The sequence below is a fragment of the Halyomorpha halys genome, unplaced genomic scaffold (genome assembly GCF_000696795.3).
Source record: "Halyomorpha halys isolate HHAL.00 unplaced genomic scaffold, Hhal_1.1 Scaffold24.1, whole genome shotgun sequence".
Lineage (NCBI taxonomy): Eukaryota > Metazoa > Arthropoda > Insecta > Hemiptera > Pentatomidae > Halyomorpha > Halyomorpha halys.
In genome coordinates this window covers 2060057-2077341 of record NW_027107648.1, presented here as the reverse complement: position 1 = coordinate 2077341, position 17285 = coordinate 2060057, and the positions used below count along the sequence as shown (strand labels likewise).

The following is a 17285-nucleotide window of genomic DNA, read 5'->3' as shown; positions in this document are numbered from 1 at the left end:
CCTGGGAAATCTGAAGATAAATCTAACAAAGTAATTCATGAGTCTCTTCAGTCTCATCTCTAGATCAGCAGATAGCTCTGTGTAGACCAAGGAAACTTAGTTGAAGTAAGAGAAAACAAGGGAGGATACTAGGAGCTGATAGGTATCCTAAAGGTAGAAATGACGGAATCTTAGGAATTGTTTCAATTGGATTTGCGAATTAATTCAATTGGAGTGCCTGGAATTGGAATTATTTCAATTGGAGTGCCTGGGAAATCTGAAGATAAATCAAACAAAGTAATTCATGAGTCTCTTCAGTCTCATCTCTAGATCAGCAGATAGCTTCCTGTAGACCAAGGAAACATAGTTGAAGTAAGAGAAAACAAGGGAGGATACTAGGAGCTGATGGGTATCCTAAGGGTAGGAATGACGGAATCTTAGGAATTGTTTCAATTGGATTTGCGTATGATCTGGGAAATATGGTTATTCCAGGAAAAGTGTTGGTCAAAGGTGACTCCAAGGATTTTTACTATGAAGTAGAAGTGAATCGGTTGGTTGTTAAGGAACAGTAAGGGAATGTGAGGGAGGGAATGAAGTGGGCCCTTGGAACCAATAAGAATGGCCATAGTTTTTCCACCATTCAATCTCAAATCGTTGTTTAATGTCCATTCGTTAATGTTATCTATATCTTCTTGTATCTTTTGGATGGCCTCAAGCCTCTCAGAGGGATGGAAGGATGGGTAGATTTGCAGATTGTTAGGATATAACACTTTGCACTCAGTACTTACGCAAAAGGAAAAAGGTAATTAAGTACTGACTGACTCTAACATTTAAATCAGCTTTTATTTTTTTATCATGATTTGATGATGTAAATGTATGTTGAAAAAAAATTTAATAATTGGTAGCTATTTTTTATGGAGAAAATGTCATCAATATTATTAATAAAAGTGACTTTTATTAATAATATTAAGATAATTTAAAAAAAATTGTCAACCAAAGTAACAGTTGCTAAGTGATAAATATCATGAAATTATTTTTATTTATGAAGTTAAAAATGAGGTGTGAAAAAAGCACAAAAGAGCACTGCCTCTCGCACTGAGCTAAATACCAATCTTAGCATCTCATCCCTTATGAGACCACATCAAATCACTCAATAAGACCACGTCAAGCTCATGTCTTCTGTCTTTCCCCAACAAGTAGGTAAGTAAGTTCCTGAGGAAACATGTTAACAATTAATTCATCCTTATATATATTAACACTTAGTATGGAAGACTCCTGGACTTATAATCCTCCTCTATGGTTTTAGTTTATTTGAGTTATTTTGAAATTTTATTTTAGAAGTTATCTCTATTTTTCAATAACCATTCTTTTAATTTACCAGTTAAAGAGATTTTGAATTGTTTTCATAAAATTGAAAAACAAAATCTACATTTAAAATATTCTAATATGGAACAAACCCTTGGCTCTCTCTACTTGTTTTAAGCGTCTACTGAGATTGCAACGAAACACCCCACACTTTATGGTATGACTAGAAGTGGCCCTCATTTCTGTGGGATACCACGTTTTAAAGCAAACTTTGTTTTGGTTACTAAAAATTCTTAACATGAGTTAAAATCACCTGTTATGACGAGAATCAACCTATAACCCATGGTACGGAAGGTTCTTCATTAAAATGGACCCTCCTCAAAGCTACCTAAAAATCAGCTGCTTCATAGCTTATTAGAAAATAATTGCCCAACTACGACTATCCGGTAAATATGCAATTACTCTGTCGGCCCACACAAATATATTTTAGACCCACAGTAGCTATGTCCTGCTTGTGATGGAATGGCAATGGAGGTTCTTAACAAACTGCCCTATGAATCATGAGAATCAAATCCAATACATGCCAAAACTAAGCTATATTAACCAAAACCAGTTGTATGAATTTTTGTCTGTACTTTCTGCAGAAAGGTAATTGTTCTCCTGCAATGTAGGACTTTTGAAAAATTTTATACACATCAATGACAATAATATTATTAGATATTAGCTAATAAGACTAATAGGAGAATAATTATATGTTAAATATAAGTTTTTGTTATCAGCAGCCTGAAGATGGGGGAAATCTCCCGAAACGTTGCTGTATAATATGAATTAAATTATTATATTGAAATAAGGAAGAAATTATTTTCATTCACTAATTCAAGTTAATCTACTAATGTTTTATAGAGATAAATATTTTTACTTCTCTGATGCTATTTTTTCTTTACAAACTATTTTTTGTGCAACAAATATTTAATTGCTAATTTTTTTCACCATCATGCTAGCATATTTTCTTTTTGCTTGAGCAGAGAGAAAATTCTTATATAGCCAAAATAAATATACTAGCAAATACATAAAACATACACGATTAATGAGTACAAAGTGAAAGTAAATACACATGCACTCAAATTTTTTTTTTCTTTTCTGAAAAAATATGTAAAAATGAACAAAGTAAATTAAAGAAAATAATAATAAGATATACATTTTAAATCATAATTAGCCACACCTTAGTTCAATTTCATTTCACGTTGTCTATTTTCTTACTTAGTTACCTTATTTTAGTGTTTGTATCTTTTTTAGCTATGATGAAGCCCTGCAATTTGGGGCGAAATGTTGACTCAAATTAAATAGTTTAACTACTATTTGAGTAGTTTCTTTGACCATACTCAGACCATCTTCCTTTTACATATTAGACACTGCCAATTAACGATCGTTCCAAATAAACAAAGCGTATGAATAAAGTAATGAGTACATTAAAATTAAAATTAAAATCTGTACCGCTACAACCCATGAAGGGTCAGGAGTTCAGTACTTTGTAAAGAAGTATTGTTACTAAGCCAACGGTTGTGCAAGGAGGTGATTTGGTTAGAATGATGCTCGACCACCAGATTTTTACCCAATTTAAGAGGCTGGTTGGACCCCAGGAGGGCTCCAGAACCCACAGGAGTTGACTCACGGCTACAGTCTAACAGAAAACAGTTTTCTGCCCAGCTGGATTTGAACTCGGGTCCTTGGAGTTAGTAGGAGTAATGAGTACATAGTGAAATTCATTACACATGTGCTCCAATTTTTTTATTTTTCAAAAAAGTTTTATCTTCTATTTATTATGACTTGAAGGCAAATATTTATCGTTTTATTCTATAAAATAAAATCATTTCCAAAGTAAAATTTATTTCCTACAACACAACATTATTATTATTAATTTGGCTCCACAACTCGATGTTAAGTCCTGGCCTCCTGCATCAGCCTCCACTAATCATTATGATCCTGTGCGGCTGCCATCCAGTTCCTCACTCCCATCATGGTCCTGGCATTACCACTCACACCATCACTCCATCAAAGGCGTGGTCTTCCTCTGCGTCTTGCTCCATGTAGTACCTCTGCCACTATTTTCCTTGGCAGATCACTCTCAGCCATCCGAGCAACATGCCCTGCCCACCTCAATCTACTGAGCCTCACAAACTAGAAAACGTCTGGTTCCTTATATAAAACTTTGAGCTCCTGGTTTGTTTGACGTCTCGATACTTGGTCAACCTTGACAGCTCCAAATATTTTACGGAGAATCTTTCTCTCCAAGACCATTAAGTTGTGCTCACCACCAGGAGATAGTCCACGGTCCGGGTGCGGTCAAAAAAACTCAAATAGTAGAATATACTATTTTATTGAGCCAACGTTTCGCCCCACGTTGCAGGGCTTCGTCAGGGCTAAAAAAGATACAAACACATAGTTACAAAAGGAAAACAAAAACATAAGTGTAAAATAACAGGGGTATAAAATGTAAAAAAGTAAGATATAATAAGAAGAATTAAAGGTAGTAAATAGTAAATGTAAAGGGTAATAGTAACAGATAGATAAGAAAAGAAATATTAAAGAAAATACAAATAAAGAGATGTAAAAAGAAAAAAGAATACAAATCAAATGATGAGACAGAATGCATACCTATTATATCACTACCTTTAATTCTTCTTATTATATCTTACTTTTTTACATTTTATACCCCTGTTATTTTACACTTATGTTTTTGTTTTCCTTTTGTAACTATGTGTTTGTATCTTTTTTAGCCCTGACGAAGCCCTGCAACGTGGGGCGAAACGTTGGCTCAATAAAATAGTATATTCTACTATTTGAGTTTTTTTGACCGCACCCGGACCATATTCCTTTCATTAGTCTTTTCGATTTAACTTAAAACAATTACACTGATTTGTACAATAGTAACTTGTACTTTAGTACTTTTTAACTCCTGTAATATCACTAATAGTCCTCCCTATTATGAAAAAAAAAGTATTAGTGTAATAAGCACATGGTTTCTATACTTGTATTTTGAACTAATATTAATTAGCTTTCATTATGAAACAGGGCTCTGGTGGTTAAGCATGATCTTGAATAAACAAGCTCCTTATAAAATCATTGTTCAAGAAACAGTACTTACAAATATTAAGACATTTAGAAGAGTTAGGGAAATTTTAAAGAATACTGAGTTAGTTGAGTATGATTACTGGAGAAAAACTGCGAGTAATGTTTGTGGAGGAAATTCATACTCGATCCATTTTGAATACAAGTATTTGTAATCAATACTCAAAAAAATATTAAACAAAATTATAGTAATTTTACACATCATTTAGTACTGTGAGTAAATAATACTATTTTGGATGCAGTACTTTTTTTTAATTCTTTTGTTATATTTTGCTATAGAAAATACCTTTTACTTTTATTTTGCAGAATAAATACGGTTATGTATTCCTTACTTTAAAAAAAATATATACTGGAAAAAAGTTAAAATCCAATCAATATTTCATTTAATAGAGATTTGTAAAATTAATATTAAGTGACAAAGAAAATTATGCCTAAATATCAGGGTTATTATTATGTCAAATGTTTCTTTTATTTACAAGTTATTAAAAATCAACTCTATGTTTAAATAAATAACTCTTAATTTTTTAAAGAATAATTGACTAATAAAGAAATCAAAGGAAAGAGGGTGTATACAGGAAATGCTCACATGAAAATCTAACATTTATTAACGGACAAGGACATTGATACTAAGTAAAAAAATATTATCTATAATTTTTTAAATGTATGAATGGCTATGAGAGATGTGTAGGTGAGGTGGTTTAATACTATTTTAACAGTGATATTATTATGGTTCAATAATAGTTTCAATAAAATTATTTTGATGTATGTTTTTTACCATAATATTTGTGTTTTCACAAGTTTTTTTAACTGTATCAGCAGCAAAGTATCGTTTTCACAAGAGAAAATAATTCTGAACGCTGTATTGATTTTGACGTTTATAGAGAAATGGATAAGGTTTTCCATAAAATAGTTGATTACACTTTAAATTTTATTAAAATCCGATAGGTTTCTCCTGAGGAGAATGATCACCCATTTGGGTCTGTCATTCTTCTTAATTTTCACCATATGACTGCATTCAGCTAAATTAAGGCATTTATTGGCTAATGGATTATTTCTCATATATTTTTCAAGCAAGGAAATTCTGTTGTTGGATGAAATGTATAGTTTTTATGAGATGAGGTAAACCAACCGCAATCATCTTTGTCGATTCTACATTTAATATATTCATTGCAGCACTAAAATTTATTTAGTTGAGACCTTCAATTATATTCAATGATTCTTAATTTTAAGTAGTAGTTTTGATAATGTTATATTATACTGAATTTACTGATGTTTGTAATATCTGAGTGAGTGAGAGGGTCTGCCTCATTGCAAAGGATGTATTGTGGCGGACGGTTATTAATTTGTTTTCAAAAATAAAAAATTGAGCATGCACGAAAAAAAAAAACCTTCATTTAGTTTTATACAAGGATAATGCCAAAAGTAAGGTATCCTTTTTTTTTTTTTATAAACAAAGTTCCTTTGATTTTGCTAATATTTACATCATATTAATCTCATGTCATGTCAGTTCCCTGCAATATCCTTGTTGAAGCTCATGTTTTATATTATCTTTGAAGCCTCCTCCTTCCAAATGTTCTTTCAACATAGGGAATAGAGAGTATGTACGATAATGTTTCAGGTTTATTATGGTTCCAGCAAATATAAACTTGATCAGTAATATTGTATTTTGATCCCAAAATTGGCATGACTTTACTGGCAGACAGTTTTTTTAATTTTAACAGATTTTTTGCCTGCTGGGGCCGTAATAAATGCTGAAAGGTGCTCTTAAAACCTTAAAAAACGGACAGACTGAGGGCCTTTGTTGAAAGAAAATTGGGCCAGAGGATGATTTAGCTCAGGTGAAAAATGAGGTACACTATTCTCTCAAAAAATTGGCAGGTAACTGGTATGACATGGTGGTCAAAAAAACTGTCAATTTATTCATAAATACATTGATAAAAGTGGTAAATATGTAAAATAAATAGAAAAATGTTCAACATTTAAAATGATGTAAATATAATAGAAAATAAAGAGAATTTTATATTTCTAAAAATAGGAGACTTTACTCAAGGTTTTAGCCTCAAATAAGCTTCAAGTTTTAAGAAGCAAGATGAAACTAAACTTTTAACTCTGAGGTTTGTACTCAAGACTGATTGCTTAGCAGAAGGCCAACTCTGGAGATAGGTAGATGCCTTTGGGAAACTCAGCAACTAAAAGCGAGTGAGTACCTGATCCTTCAATATGTTGAGCGGAACCTGGTTGTAGAGCCTGAATGGTGGTTATCCTTTAACATCAATAATGATGTGAAGACTATTTCATCGGTTGTAAGGTTAAGATTTTTTACCTATTTTTTTTTTAATAAAAAGTTAAATATATTGTTGTCAAAACATGTATGATTGTGATTAAAGTGCAATAAATTAATAAAAAAATATGAATTATAATCATTATTTAGAAATTTAAGTCACCGAAAATAGATATAAATAATACAAATATTCCAATTTTTTAGATCTTGATTCTACCAAAATCATTATCTAATAAATAATTGTTTTATGCTGAGCATATCACTGCCATGTATTACTATTGGTTAATAAATAATACCTAATCACTAAGTAAATACAAGATCAGTCATGCCTTGTCATTGTAAAGTTTTATTTATAAATAAAATAAAACATTGTTGTTGACCATAACACCTTGAATCACAGTTGGTAAGAAACAGATTTTCTTCATTTATTTTTTAATTACAAAGAAAACTATAACAGATTAAAATTGATAGAACATATTTCAATATTTAAAATACATTCATATACCTTTTCATGTGTCTATCTAGTCTAATTACTCATATATCCCGTCATACATCCAGTTAATTATTTATTGATGCACCAACAGGGTATTCATAAAGTTTGTGAAACCTAGTCAATTATTATTTGTAGTATCATTCAAATCCTCCTCAATAGTCAACTTTAAGCCACTTCCACGCTGTGTGTTTCCTCATGCCTCTTCTATCGACATAAGGGCCTTTCCCTTGTTATTGGGATGAAAACGTTACAGTGCAGACAGGGGAAGAGGCATGCAACAAACAAAAATGTGAAACATAGCTATTGTCCATTCTATGAGATGAGACAAAGTGGGTAAACTAGAGAACATGAACTGAAGCTGAACAAGCTTTTATTTTTATTTACTGCTAAAAACAGTGGAGCCTCTTCAAAGAGGGAAGTTCACATAGCCGGCAATTCATGTTTTCTTGTTCAACAATTTCTCTCTTCTCTACATTTATATATAATATTTTTTTAACATTATTGAAAACTATACAAGAATAAACTACATAGAGAATTCCTTTTTTTTAAGGCTTTATTCAAATTAGAAAATAGAATCATTAGCTTCTATATCTCGTCATAAATTAAAGTTGAAATGTAAACAAATGAAAAATTTGCAGAATTACTACATTAAATTAATTATTTGAAACTCTAATAATAGAGAAATATATTTTAAGCTAATTATGAGTAATGTTTTCATTAATTTATTAGTGACTATTAATGTAAGCACTATAGCTAATAGTTCGTGACTTCTTGTTTTCATTAAATGCTCTTAGTTTGTAATACTTACATTTAGATTTTTCAATAAGTACATTAATAAAATTTACCAAAAAAATAAATTTTTTTAAAGTAAAATACTGAACTTTTTGTAGGACCATCATTTATACAATATACATAAAAAAAATTGAATAATAAACTTTATAAAAATTATTTTTTATTTTTTTTTTATCATGGAAAAAAAAATATAGCCACAAAAAGCTCCTTTATTTTTTATATTTTTTTAATTTTCAAGAATGAATAAAAATAAATGGTTAAGAGTGGATGCCTGAATTATGTATGAGCTTCTGTTTATTTGATATAGAACAATGACTTATTACATGGAAAAGGGTACTGTACTCTCTTACGTTTCTGGCTTATTTTTTGATCAATAAATAAAAAAGGATAGGATTTTTAAAGTTAAAATTTAAATTAAACATTCAATTCTAAACAATGCTTTCATTAAACAGTTTATAATTAAAATTCACGTTAATTCTGAATACTACTGCCGAAAAAAATCCGAACTGATTGTACAGAACTGATTTAATAATTTTACAGACATATTTTTGGTGAAAATAAAATGAACAGAACGAAACTAAAATATTCATTTTATAGTTTAGTGGGTATTGTTATAAAAAGAGAATACTGTGATTTATCTTATGTAATTAATAAAAAAAAAATTATTTTTTTCTTACAATACTTTCAAACTATTAAGTTTATTATTAATATTTAAAAAAAGAAGATAGACAGATAAGAAAATATGGCAGATGTAGAAGGCATGCATGTTTTTGACCTCCCTCGCTGGGAGGAGAGGGGGTGGATGGAATGTAGAAGTTAGGGAACCGTTCTCTGAGCATGAGCTGTGTGAGAATCGGGAACTTATCAGTCCTTCATTACAGTTTCAGCCAGTGAGCTGTTCACTCAATGTAGCTCTTGGGTCTCCACAATTTTAGTTCCCCTTTTACTTGTACTTAAGTCTCTTCTTGTTTAGTTATTTTAAGATGTCAAACGTACCTAATAAGTTTTACCAACTATGTCGTCTTTGTTTATCACGGGACGGAGTGAAGTTATCCATATTCAATGAAGAAGGACAGGAACGGAATATACCAAATATATTAGCCACATGTCTGCAAGTCTCTGTAAGTAGCTATATTGTTTACATAATCACTAATTAAATGTGTATTCTTATTTATCTATCCCTTGGCCTATTTATAAGATTACCAGATAAGATGTATTGATAAGAGTTTACCTGCTTTGTTGTGTAGCTTAAGCTCCTTCGCATTAACTGATACTTCACGTTTTATTTGCGGATTTGTTTTTTTTAAACGATTTTATAATGTTATTTGATATGATTTTTGGCATTGGGAAATATGTGTAGGCACATGTGCCTATTTTACATCCATGCTTCTTCTGTGACCTTAGCCTGTATCTCGAACTGGACCAACTTCGGAACGAAATGATTTTGATTCCGGGACATTTTTTTTATATTATTATGTAAAATGAAGTTCATTTTTATTTTAATGGTAGTTTCCTATTTCTGATAATTCTATAGTGTCTCTAAACCAGTTTGTTTATTTCGGTAGTTAATATTCAACAAATCCCAATTCATTGTTTAGCCTTTGTCTAGATAACCCTGATAACGCTATAGATATAAGATACACTCATCTGTTTTTTATCAAAACATTTGTGGTTTATTCACGATATTTTCATTTTGTTTTCTTAGTTGGGATGTATATATATAGTTTATTTTTAAATTTTAATAATGTTTTTTTCTAGGTTAGTCGAAATTATTATTTTTAGGCCATGTTTTTATTTCAGTTTTAGTGAATTATAATAAAATATAATTTGTAATAAATATAATTTAATATATAAAATATAGTTTTTGCTAGATACCTTCAGTTTTTAAAATTTAAATTCTATTTCTTTGAAAGAAAAAAAACAAAAAAAACTAAATTTTGCATGTTAGTTAAGTATAATTGTTGCATATTATATTTACTTTAAAATTTTTCTAGTTTCTAGTTAGTATAAATGGCTTGTTGAAGTAAGCCATTTTATTTTTTTCTGTTACATCCATAAGAAATTATGGCGTTAGTTTGTGCCTTATTTAGAGTGTTATATAAATATGAAATTTGATGATATTTGCTTAATTCACCTCAGTTAATTTTCTTTTTGGTCTAACTTTCTTTTTAGCAATTTTCTTAAGTTAGTGTGGATTTGTATAGTTAGGTTCTCCCTCTATCAAACTTCTCTTGTAATCTTTTCTTAATGTTTTACTGAAGATGTTAGTTGTTTGTATATGTTGCATTTTCAATTTTATTTATTTTGTCTTAAATTATCATTCCTTAAATGTACAGTTCATTTGTCGTTTTGAATTAGTTTTTAAAAAAAAATTGCACTTGATATATTTAATGCTATGCTTTATTTTAATTCTTCTACATATTAAGTAAATCAGTGGTGATAAATTTATTTTAGATTTTTCTTAATTAGTTTATATTTTGGCTTCTTGTAACATCTGCTATCAGACTCATGGGAGTCCATGCCTCAAAACATTTCTTATCTGCCTGATAATGCTTAACACATAGGGAGCTGTCTTTTTAAACATTTCTCTCTATTAACATTTTCTGTTTAAAATATTTATTTGATTGTACTTTTATATTTTTCCGTTGATGTAAACTAAAACTGTTGGTTGTATCTGAAAGGTAAAATTGTTTTCAGTAATGGCTTCTAGAAAATGGCTTCTCCATTTTTTCACATTATTTATAACAGTTTCTAACAATTATGTCTATTTTTAAAGACCTAAATTTGTTTAAAAGTTTTCATTTATTTAATTTTTCCCACTTGTTTATTAATATTTATTTGTTAAAAATTTAACTAATAGTTGCAAATTATTATGATTTTCATTTATTTATATCTAATACGCTATTCTAAATTTTTCTTAATTAAATAAGTTTACTTTGCCAACCATTGCTTTGATATAAACAACTTTTTCTGATATCAATGATAATGATAATGATATCGATATCAACATGCTGGGATTGATACCGTTGATAAGTATGCCATTCAACACTTAATCAATTTTCATTTAAAACTTGTATTGTATACATTTTTTTTTCTTTTATTTATAGTAAATTAAATTGTAGTTTGAAAGTTAGGATAAAATATTCTTTAGGCTTATGTATAACATATTTATTTGTCTAAAAAATTACATTCTGTATTCACGTAATATAATATTAACGTAATATAATATCTAAATATCAATTTTTGGTAAGTTAATTATTTTATGCAGAACTGAGTTGCAAACTTTTCGGCATTTTAGGAAATATAGAAAGGCCGTTTTCTGTATTGCCGGTTCTAAATTTTAGAGTGTTAAGGGCTATCTGTAGGTACTAAAGGTTTCCTAGAGAGGTCGCTAGCTACCTGGACCAGGTAAGAGACCCTTCAGATACCTGAGGGACCCTAATTACCTTTAGGACCATACCCAACGAACCTTTCTTCCATCTGTGCATTGTCAGTCCGAGGGCTTATGTACCCAAGGGTACGTACTTCCCTAAAAGATGTACCTGGCTGATTTATGGCCTGACCATGGGTAATTGCACTTGGCAGTAAGGACATTAAATGTCCAATTAGTGAAAATGCAAAAATGTGTCTTTTTTCCAATCCTTTCCTAAGAAAAAGCATAAGTCTCTACTTAGGTAAATGGTCTCGAACACTAATAAACCTTACAGGAATATATGGAAGATGTCTATTGTTATATATGTAATATTCTTATTATTAATTATAATGTATCTTTTTATTATATATTATAAACATTTACATTTTTTTTTAAATATATAGAATTTGTTAATTTTATTATTTAAATTTTTTGTAATTACCATGATATCGACTTTTCACAAATTTATTAGATAGTCTATTTTGTCTTCAGGGAAAAAAAAATCTTCAAATGCAATAAACAGAATTATTTTTAGTGTTTTTATTGTATTTAAAATATTTTTAAAATGTAACCATTTTTAACTTCTGTTGTAAGAGTTGTATGGATTTTTTCTTATAACCGTCAGGTTAAATCAGTGTTGGATTTAATGCCCAGTTTGCTTATAAGCATTTAATTTAAAAAAAAAAATGTAAAATCTTCAATTAGTTTGCTGTATATTGCGTTTAAGAACTATTCTGTTCGTTATCTATTTATGATAATACTAATACGCGAAAGGTTTCCTACTGGCGAGAGTCCATGATATCACGGAGTTTAATAGATAAGGTTGTCAGTCATTGGCATCCACCTAAAGTTGCGAAATTGTTGATCTGTCTTTATCAATAGCTGTTCAGATGTTTCAATCGAGTCTCATTATAATTGTCTCCATGGAAATGTTCACTTTATGTTAGACTTTTTTTTTTTTTCTAAGAAATATGTTGGTCCAATATATTTAATATTGTACCATTCATACGTGTTAGGACATTAAATGACCAGCTCGCTTACATATATTTAATTAAAATGAAATTAATAAAAACGCTATAGACTCTGTTAAAAAATTATCCTATCGTTTTATCTGTTCGTGATAATATCCGCGAAAGGTTTCCTATTGGCGCGAGTCGGTTCTATCACTGTTTTTAATTGATAAGGTTTTCACAGTCATTGACTTTTCTACCTCTTTTGTTGACACGTCTTAAACAAAATTAACAGTGTTTGCTTGTGTTTTTATAATTAATATAAATTAGCTGTTTCGATGTTTCAAAACGAGTCGTAATATAATTGTCAAAAGGAATTAACATGAGCAACTATAAGCTCGCGTGGAAACTTCCCAGCACGTTCTTTTCATTGTGGATCGTGTCAGGAAAATTGCTTTATTCAAATTACTCTTTAGTTAAGGAATTCGTCTTTAATCATATCAGTAATGAGAAGATTATCAACTAATTAATTTTTAATTAATTTAATGGAATATGGTCCGGGTGCGGTCAAAAAAACTCAAATAGTAAATGATAATACTATTTTTATTGAGCCAACGTTTCGCCCCACGTTGCAGGGCTTGGTCAGGGCTAAAAAAGATACACACTTGACATAGTTAAAAAAAATAAAAAAAACATAAGTGGAAAATAACAGAGGTATACAATGAAAAGTAAAATATAATAAGAAAAATTAAAGGTTGTAAACGGTAAATGGAAAGGGTAATAGTAACAGATAGATAAGAGATAAAATAAAAGAACTATTAAAGAAAGTACAAATTAAGAGATAAAAAAGAAAAGAATAAAATCAAATGATAGAACAGAATTCATACCTGTTTTGACGGAAGTCAAAGTCAGAGTGGGCCGTTTGTATTGGGAGGTGTGGGGATGGCAGTTAGCAAGCCACAATAACGAAAATAATTTTAAAGTAAACGTTGTAAAAAAAATTTTAAATTAGGTAAACAATAAATGGTAATATGCATAATAGAGGGGGAGAAGAGATATTCTCTCAGAATATTTTTTAATATAAATAATTATTTGGGAAAGTTAACCATTACAGCACTCAGTCGTGTATAATAATAAAAATAATTATAATTGAGTTAAAAAATTATTTATTTTTTAAAATTTAATTAACTAGCGCTTATATAATATACACAATATATATGCTTTAGAAAAAAAAATATATGAGGGGAGGCAGACCACTTCCTCATACTATATTTTAATTTATATAGTTTTCCCTACATAATTCATAAAGTAACAGTCGTTAAAATTAATAGTTGCTTTTAAGTTTTTAAACCTTAAAATCTATTGATTAATAAAAATAAAAACATTTTGATAAAATATATTTTATTATTATGGTAAATATAGATTATTTAATATAAATAATCTTTATTCTTAATTTAAAACAAATTTGATCCTTTTTTTCTCTCAACTTATAAACAAAACCACCCTCACACACGAATATATAAAATAATTAAAATAAATAATCTTTTTTGGAAAATAACCCTTACAACAATCAGTTGTTTATAATAATAAAAATAATTTTAATTATCTATTTTTTAAATTTAATTAACTTGCGTTTATATAATATACACAATATATATGCTTTAGAAAATTTATTTAGTTTTCCCGACATAATTCATAAAGTAACAGTTGTTTAAATTAATAGTTGTTTTTTAATTTTTAAGTCTTAAAATTCACTGATTAATACAAACAAAAAAATGAAAAATATTTTTAATATAAATAATTTTTTGGGAACATTAACCTCAACAACAATAAGTCTTTATTAATAATAAAAATAATTATAATTGTGTTAAAAATAAATTTATTCAATTATCTATTTTTAAAAATTCAATTAACGAGCGTTTATACAATATACACAATATATATGTTTTCAAAAAAAAAAATTACTGATAGTATTTTGTTGCTACTTAATTTCATGTCATAAAATCTATTAAATTAGAATAATCTTTTTATCTAATATTTTAAAAAAAAAGAGGCAGTACGACCTAATAAGTGACGGAGATCTCTTTCCCTGTTTTATTTTAATTTATATAGTTAACCTCCATAATTAAAAACTAGCAGTCGTTTAAAGGAATTAATAGTTGCTTTTAAGTTTTTAAGCAAAAAAATTGGATTAATAGTGTTTGGTTCAAATTACAGCTTAGTTGACGAATTCGTCTTTAATTATATCAATAATATGATTATCTAAAACTGGATTCAATTTAAATAATGAAATACTTTTTTTTTTTTAATTTAATCAACAAGAATCTATATTATACAAAATACTTTGCAAGAAGTGATTGCGGTTGCAATAGATTAATTTCGAGTTAAACAACTGTTATTGTACTATAAATTAAATCTATGTAGGCCTATTTTTTTTATCAATTTTATTATTAAATTATTTTTTCTAGTCATTTTATAGCATTCACTATTTTTTAAGTGTTATATACTCTTTTATATAATATTTTTTTGGAAAATAAAAACTCTTAACTCGTGAAAGATTATTAGTTGCTTAAAAGTTTTCAGCCAAGAAGTTTACTGACTAATACAAAAAAAAAAAAAGAAGATATATATTTACAAAATATGAAAATTTAAGGATTTTTTTTAGTAACGAAAAGTTTTATATTTAGCTAAAATAAATTTTTTGGGGGGGAAAATTGATCTCAACGACTATCAGTCGTGTGTAATAGTAATAAAAATTATTATTGTGTTAAAAATAATTCTAATTAATTAATAAAAATAATTCTAATTAATTAATAAAATTAATTCTAATTAATTAATAAAATTAATTAACTATTGTTTCTATAATGCGTAATAGTTCGCCAAAGTGTTTGCAGTTGCATAGAAAAATTAAATACTTTCATAAATTTAATTATTCTTTAGAAATTAATCAGATGACATATCGAATCTGATTCGACAGGCTAGAAAACTCATTAATTTGTTTATAAGCTTAATTTCATCAAATTAGCTATTTTTACCATATCCACTAATATATCACGGCAGTATTTTATGTTGTTAATTCTATTTCCCTAACTGCACTGTGTTTACTCTATATGCACTGTGCATTATATTACAGTGCAATAGTGGAAATCGAATGAAAAACATTAAATAATGCAGAGTTGAATTGATGAATATGGAGAGAAAAAAATGGGTAATTTAATAAAATTTAGATGATAAACAAATTGACATATATTTTAATACGAGCAATTAGATTAGAAGCGTCATCTGATTAATTAATAAAGAATAATTATATTTTAACACTAAGAGTTTTTAATTTTAACCTGCAACTGCAACCAGTATTGGTGAATTATTTCGTATTTCATAAACACTAGTTAATTAAATGTTTAAAATTAATTCAATATAATTAATTAGAATCATTTTTAACACAATAATAATTCTTATTAATATTATACACGACTGATAGTTGTTGAGATTAATTTTCCCCCCAAAAAATTATTATTTTAGCTAAATATAAAACTTTTCGCATTTATTGTACTGCTGATGTAGTATTAAAAAAATCCTTAAAATTTCATATTCTGTAAATATATATATTTTTTTTTGTAATTATCAGTTAACTTCTAGGCTGAAAACTTTTAAGTAACTAATAATCTTTCATGATTTAAGGGTTTTTAATTTTCCTATAAATTATTATATAAAATAGTATATAACACTTTAAAAAAAGTGAGCGCTATAAAATGACTAGAAAAAAATAATTCAATAATAAAATTGATAAAAAATAGGCCTACATAGATTTAATTTATAGTACAATATCAGTTGTTTAACTCGAAATTAATCTATTGCAACCGCAACCACTTCTTGCAAAGTATTTTGTATAATATAGATTCTTGTTGATTAAATTTAAAAAAAAAAAGAAAAAGTAATTCATTATTTAAATTGAATCCAGTTTGTGATAATCATATTATTGATATAATTAAAGACAAATTCTCTAACTAAGCTGTAATTGGAACCAACCACTATTAATCCATTTTTTTTTCTTAAAATCTTAAAAGCCAACTATTAATTTCTTTAAACGACTGTTAGTTTTTTATTATGTAGGTAAACTATATAAATTAAAATAAATCAGGGAAAGAGATCTCCATCACTTATTAGGTCGTACTGCCTCCTTTTTAAAAAAAATTAGATAAAAAGATTATTCTAATTTAATAGATTTTATTACATGAAATTAAGCAGCAACAAAATACTATTAGTAGTTTTTTTTTGAGTAAATGAGTAGTTATTTTTTTTGTAAAGCATATATATTGTGTATATTGTATAAACGCTAGTTAATTGAATTTTTAAAAATAGATAATTGAATAAAATCATTTTTAACATAATTATAATTATTTTTGTTATTATTAAAGACTTATTGTTGTTGAGGTTGATTTCCCAAAAAATTATTTATATTAAAAAAAATTTTTTTTGTATTAATCAGTGAATTTTAAGACTTAAAAACTTAAAAGCAACTATTAATTTAAACAACTGATACTTTATGAATTATATAAGGAAAACTAGTAAAATTTTTAAAAACTTTTATATTGTGTATATTATATAAACGCTAGTCAATTAAATTTTTAAAAAATAGGTAATTATTTAAAATTATGTTTAACACAATTATAATTATTTTTATTATTATATAAGCAATTTTTATTTATATTAAAAATACAGAATTATATTTTGTTAAAATGTTTTTCATTTTTTTATTTGTACTGAACTTTAAGGCTTAAAAACTTGAAAGAAACTATTAATTTAATCGATTGTTACTTTATTAATTATGTAGGGAAACTATATGAATTAAATATATGTATATATAGTTGACCGTAAAAATTGATAAACCCTGACCATCTTCTTATACATATGAATTAAAATATAGCTTAAAGAAGAGGTTTG

At 27.7% G+C, this 17285-nt stretch overlaps 1 protein-coding gene across 3 annotated transcripts in view; it reads left to right on the top strand.

The window, feature by feature from the left end:
- Positions 1-8773: 8773 nt before the first annotated feature.
- Positions 8774-17285, top strand: part of LOC106682604 (uncharacterized) — a 43491-nt gene continuing 34979 nt past the window's right edge. For all 3 annotated transcript variants that reach the window (XM_014423558.3, XM_014423562.3, XM_014423551.3), the window contains exon 1: positions 8774-9100. In XM_014423558.3, the coding sequence (XP_014279044.1) occupies positions 8963-9100 (138 nt within the window). In that variant the 5' untranslated portion in view covers positions 8774-8962. The remainder of the gene's footprint in view (positions 9101-17285) is intronic.